The sequence below is a fragment of the Echiichthys vipera genome (assembly GCF_963691815.1).
Source record: "Echiichthys vipera genome assembly, chromosome: 9".
NCBI classification, from domain to species: Eukaryota; Metazoa; Chordata; class Actinopteri; order Perciformes; family Trachinidae; genus Echiichthys; species Echiichthys vipera.
The window spans coordinates 8,518,648-8,525,313 of NC_139834.1; the positions used below are offsets into that span (position 1 = coordinate 8,518,648).

General features: G+C 37.4%; 1 protein-coding gene across 1 annotated transcript; it reads left to right on the forward strand.

The window, feature by feature from the left end:
- The first annotated feature begins 1,661 nt into the window (after nt 1–1,661).
- pym1 (PYM homolog 1, exon junction complex associated factor) lies at nt 1,662–4,646 on the forward strand. Its single transcript, XM_083919609.1, has 3 exons — nt 1,662–1,903; nt 3,429–3,522; nt 3,709–4,646. Exons 1-3 carry the CDS (start codon nt 1,822–1,824, stop codon nt 4,193–4,195), a joined length of 663 nt encoding a protein of 220 aa, XP_083775735.1. The 5' UTR covers nt 1,662–1,821; the 3' UTR covers nt 4,196–4,646.
- Nucleotides 4,647–6,666: the final 2,020 nt, after the last annotated feature.

Genomic DNA, 6,666 nt, shown 5'->3' on the forward strand with positions numbered 1-6,666 from the left:
TTACTACTAATTATGAAGAATGGCTAATTTCAGAAAATAAATTCTTATATCTTAATCTAATACATCATCAGTGGTGAAGAAGTAGCCTAATTATGTATTTTACTGAAGTAAAAATAAAAATACAACGGTGTAAAAATACTTCAATATAAGTAAAAGGTCAGTATTCAAATCCCTACTTAATATAATAATATGAATCATAACAATAATACGTTTATTTAATATTGCACCTTTTACAGACAAAGTCACAAAGTGCATCACATGATAACATTTTTCAAATCAGACCCAAACAGTAAAATGAGTAAGCAAAAAAATAAAAAGAGAGCTATATAAGGTCATGAGCTGTAGAATAAGCTGGTATCAATCACAACCTGGAAGGATTCATATTTGTATTTAATCGCTCTACTGAAGATGCTTCACTGGAGCTGTGTCTTCCTGATTCAAGGCCTAATGATCCTTTTGACTTACAAGTCCAGTTAAAAAGAGCACACCTCTTTGCTGAGTAATACAAAGAAAAGTTTCCATCACAGACATTCTTTGGCTCACGCACAACTGTTTTAGTTGTGTTTATTAATTATCTTATTTGTCAGATCAGCAGCCACAGGTCTCTGACTTGAGAACTGGGACAAAGAAACTGGGTTAACAGATTTCTACTTTTGTCTCGGGTCCTCGCAGTACAATCATCATCAGGCTTCGATAATCAAGTTTCCTTTATACATTTGCTTTGAGGGGAGTTTATAATGAATTATTTAGTATTACCTTGCCTACGTCCTAAGCCGTTAGCCTGTTATTTCCAGCGCACTTGAAAATGTCAATAAAAGTATGCAAGGATTTTCAGGAAAACACACTTACGTATTTAAAAGGTTAAAGTGCTCCATGCAGAAAAATGGGCAGTATTTTATTATTGTATATATCATGTGAACGCTTATTCAATCCCACCCCTTTTCCACTATAATATTACTCATAATGAATGGCTTCATATTTATATAATATCCTATCTTTAACATATTTACACAATGTGCTACATATGTATATATACACGCCACAAAAGAAAACAGACATATTTACACAAATGTATATCTACCATAGAAAATAAATGATGTAAATAAACAAATAAAAATATTAAATATAATAACATTAAACATAGTAACAAATATAAGAGCCAATGGAAAAAGAAAAAATACATCGATTAAAGAAAAACAGCAACTATAAAAAAAAAAAAAACATACAGGAAAAATAAAATAAAAATATAAGAAGTCACCTAGTAAAAAGTACATTTGAGGCATATTTACAAGGCACAAGCAGTGAATATTGCACAAAAATAATAATAAATATAAAGTAGCATGAAAAGAAAGGACTCAAGTAAAGTACAAGTAGACATTTGTTGTAAAGTACAATAATAAATATAATATATTCATTTACATTCCAGGGCGATGCTGTCCACTTCAACAAGCTGCCGTGTTATATCAAAATACACGGTGACAAACCTGGCAACCCAAAAATCCACGTCGTCATTTCCGAAGTTGAAGAAAAAAAGGGTTCGCACGGTTTGTCTCCTCGTACCGCCCGATTACACACACACACACACACACACACACACACACACACACACACGCACAAACACACGCACACACACACACACACACACACACACACACACACGCCGTTTAGCATTTAGCTGTCTCCTGTCGTCACCGTAACAACCGTCCGTAGAAGTTGCCATGACAACTCTCGCGTCGAAGGGAACAACCGTTTAGAACGTTGTGTCTCGTTGCAGCCCGGGATCGACTTGAGCGCGGGGACGTTAGTTGTAAAGTTCGACTCATGTTCACCGACGGACAGACCGAGGGGAGCGGAGCTACACGTAACACCAAAATGGCGACCCCCTATGTCGAAGATGAATCCGGTAAGACTGATGATGCATGTGGCAGATCTTTGTCTTAACCGGAATAAAATTATATTTTTAATAAGCAATCGCTCTTTCTATCGGCAGCCTTGTTTGTCAACAATAACACGTGCTGGAGTCAAAAACGACGGTTTAGATTGTGTTTTGTTTTGCAGCTCGCTAATGCTAGTGTTAGCTGAAACGGCTAACGAGCTAAGGCTCCACTTACCTACGTTAGTTGTTGCTATAGTGCTGCTTTAGTTGTTTTATGCTGCTGCCAGGTACACATTAGGGTATAAGTCCTTAAATTAGCATCCGCATTACCCTTTTGCATAACGACTTGACAGCTATTGAGGACTAAACATGAAATGAGTCTCAAATACACTAATACATGTATAAATACATAAATAAATGATGCATAAATAAATACATAAATAAAGAAATGCATGAATAACTACATACATACATACATACATACATAAGTAACTATATAAAATAATAAATAAATGTATGGATGAATAAAATAATGCTTTACATTTCTTTCTACATTTTTGTTCCCCTACATTTATTTTATTTATTTATTTATGTATATCTGTGCCCGTATGTTAATTAGGTAGGGTGGCCCATTTATTCATTTATGTATTCATCTAGTTCAGCATTTATTTATTTCTGTATTAATTTATCGCAGCATTATTTATTTATTTATTCCTGTATTTACTTATACATTTATTTATGCATTTATTTACGTATTCCTGTATTTACTGAAACATTTATTTATTTAATGAGACTTAAGTCATGTTTAGTCCTCCATTAACTGCTGCCACGTTAGCTAGCTAACATCAGCTGCTTAGTTACCGGTATTTACCAATTGTTGTTATAGATAGGTATTTTCTTGTCACTGCACACAAGTGGAACGAAACTTAGTTTGGAGCATATCTGAGATGCCATAATGATACATAATACAGAAACACTGAGTGCACAAATAGCTACAGTAAATATGAAAATATAAACATTTAAAAAGTGCATAAGATGGGGCATGTTTTCAAGAGAAATACTGCAGGGATTCATTGCACCATAACTGTAGGGTACAGACAATTATAAATGAGAGCACAGTGGGGTTATCGTCTCACGATGTGTATCGTCATATTGCCCACCCTCACTCACTATTTAAACATATCACAATTATCAAACTTATATGACGCTTACATTCAAATGTTCAGTTTATTTATCATTTCCTATTTTCATGTGTAGTTCTCTTGGATGTTACATAATCGCCCTAAGAAAGGAACATAACATTGACATTTAGAAAGTTATTAAAAATAAGCACGTAGCACAGTAATGCAAGAAAAATGTGTGTAGCATTTTTGACCGACCTCCAAAGTTATCAATTGAGCAGTGACTGAGATATTCTGTCCGTCATGATAACAGTCAAAGTCAGCCCACAGCTGACAGGATGAATTATTATAGGTCCTCTGACTTAAAATGTGCAGTTTTATTTATGTAATTTAACAGTTCTCTCTAAAATGTTGTACTTGTTGCTCTCCAGGGAAATACATTGCTTCCACTCAGCGACCTGATGGAACATGGAGGAAGCCGAGGCGGGTGAAGGATGGTTATACCCCTCAGGAAGAAGTGCCAGTGTAAGTGCAGCTCTTCTTTCTCTATGCTCTTGCTCTTCTTTAATGAGAAAGAAGAAGGGGTGCTCTGATAGACCAGAACGGCCATATTCATTAGAAATTGCTAATATGCCTTGAGCAAAGTGGAGAGTCATTTTTATCCTCGCCTCAGTTTTTTAAAGCTTGTGTTTCTGTCTCTTGCTGTTTCAGCTATGAGAACAAGTTTGTGAAGTTTTTCAAGAGCAAACCAGACCTTCCACCCGGGATGAGCCCGTCCGAGGCCGCTCCGACAAAGCAGCAGCAAAAGATCCCCGGTTCCGGGGACAGTGACACAGCCGGTCTCTCAAAAGCTGCAAAACGCAACATGAAACGGAAAGAGAAAAGAAAACAGCAGCACCAGGACGGGGATGTGGACTCGGTGAGCGATGCCGTCGAGAACATCTCCATTTCAGAGAACGCAGAGTCTTCAAACAAGGCAGAGGCGCCGGCGTCTGTCTCGTCTCCCAATGATTCATCAGCAGCAGCTGAAAATGCCAAGAAGATCAAAAACCTGAAAAAGAAGCTGCGGCAAGTTGAGGATTTGCAGCAGAAAGTGGACTCAGGGGAAATAACAGAGCCAACAAAGGATCAGTTGGAAAAGCTGGGTCGACTTCCGGCCTTACAGGAGGAGTTAAAGCAGCTCGAGCATGATTCTTGAAGCAATAAAGGAAAGCAGAAGAGTCGGGACACACTAAACATACAAACTACATGCTGAAAGACAGGGAAGGGACCTTTGCAGCTTTGTGATCATGGCTTCCATTAAACACATTCTACCTATTTGATATTTTTCGTGAACACCCAGAGTCCCAGCGCCTTTCCAGCTGATGACGACGGGATGTCCACGTAGCAGGCATCTTCAGAACTGACCGGCCTGTTTTCTAGATTCAGATCTCCAGATAACATCATGACTCCAGCTCGTAGGCGTGTATCGCCCAGGCCACTCATTTATATGTGTATCTTTCAAAGACATCATTGTGAATTGTTTTGTGCGCGTCTGTCCTTTCCATTTTGTACCTTTCACAGCATCAGATATTATTTTGAGAACATAGTCTGTTAAATCTGCTCTGAAAAATTAACAAAGCATTGTTTTTTTTTTGTCAATGATTGGATGGTCTCTTATAGTCCCAGTGATGTTGAGCCATTGTCTATACAGTCAAGACATTAATTAAAACTACATGCTGCGTAAAGTGTTTATCTCTTATTGATGTTTAGTAGTACAGTTAACAAGTAGCCTGAAGGACGGGGAAGGTGTTTTGAAGGAAGGATGAAAAACTAATCTATATTTTGGTGTCATTGGATGTTTTGGAAACAAGTTGTACACTTAAAATACTGGATCCTACATTTCCCTAATGACAGCAGGGTTAATCATTTTTAGATTTCTCCACAGAAGACATTACATTTTCAAAAAAGCCCTTTCAATGACAGGTACAGTGTACAAGTGAAAACGGTGGTGTGCCTTAAATTCAGATTTTATGTCCTGATTTCATACTACAAACTTGTACACAGTATATACTATGCTTAGTACTTTTGCAGTTGGTATTCAAGAATCAACATACTTAATGCTTTATACTTAAATAATACTATACTGTGACTTTAGAGCTGCCAATTAACTAAAAGGAAAATGGTTTTCCAAATATCTTTTTTCGTTTTCAGAGATCTTTTAGATAGCATAGCGTGTTTGGGTTATTATAGGTAATTCCAGAGCCAGGAAAGGGGTAATATTCAGAGAAAAACTGCAATTAAAACTTGATTAAAGTCCCCTCCTACCATTAAAAAAAAATGCTTTTCTTCTGTTTCTGTCCTGTAAAATGTCGCCCATTGACTTTAGTGACTTGTATCTGAGGTGTTTTCAAATTCCTCCCGTGAAGGAGGAGATGCCATCACACACTTTAGTTGGTTTGTCACTAGTAAATAAACCAATCACTGTCTTATTTGTGAAACAATATTCGATGGGAGAACGACTTTGACACAACACCGGCAAAGAAACCCTAAACCTCCGGCTCAGACTGTCCATACAGAGAGAAAACGCTGCAGTCATAGCCACTGATGGCTACAAACAACAAAAACTCATAAAACTACACTTAACAATCTGACACGTCTACTAGTGACCACATTTAGTGACAACAGACTCTTCATCTCAGTCTGACAGATTTGATGTACTTGAGAATGTGTCTGGAGTGGGATTTATGAGGAAAGCCTTTGATATTTTCTGGGATTAAAGTGTTAAATTAAGAAAAAAAAACTCAATTCATGAGAAAAATCTTGAATATTCTGAGAGCATATGTTTTCTTTACTCAAGATCACCTCATGTTACAAGGTCGGCTCAACCACCACCACCACCACCCCCATTTAGTTCACAGATAAAAGGTTCGTCCGGTGTTTTTGGCATTAAGATTGAACCCGTGGTTGAATTTAGAAACTGTAATTGTTTGAAGCACGTCTGAGTCTCTTTTTCCCATCTGTCCGCTCAGTCTTTACGAGCTGTTTCTCAGCGCTCAAAGAGGCGTTCTGTCTCCTTTCAGAGGACGATTTGTAGCGATGGTTACATGGAGGCGTCATTGTTTTTCCTTCAATGGCCTCCTACATTGTGAACAATATAATTAGCTGTTGTCTCATGGAGGAAGTGTGGTTAGTTGTTTTCTTCATAGAGCAGTAACAATGAAGATAAAAATGTTTCACAAATATAACTATCAGCTATCATCTGTCACACTTGAATTAATGTCTGGAAAATAATGTACCTACAAAGTACTGCAGCTTAATATAAAGACACTCTTGTTTTCTTTAACCACAATGACATAAGAGCTTACAAGTCATCACCTTTAATAGGTGGTGGGCAGATCATTTCCGTTTTTTAAAAATGTACTTGCTTCCTTTGGCGTAAACAAAACTACTCAGAAGTTATTCTTAAACTTTTTTTCAAGGCAAATGTGTCTAAACGATGGTTTAAGAAGGCGTGAACAGGCCCTCAGTGACTGAAATATGTATTGTGTTTTGTCTTCCACGCATCACATTCCTCGTAAAGGTTTATTATGTGGCTTTGAGGCAGATTCCCAACACACTTGATGGTATAAAAACTGAATCCCTAAACTAAAACATCAGTTTCAGCTCTGGGCGGATGCAGATGGAGGA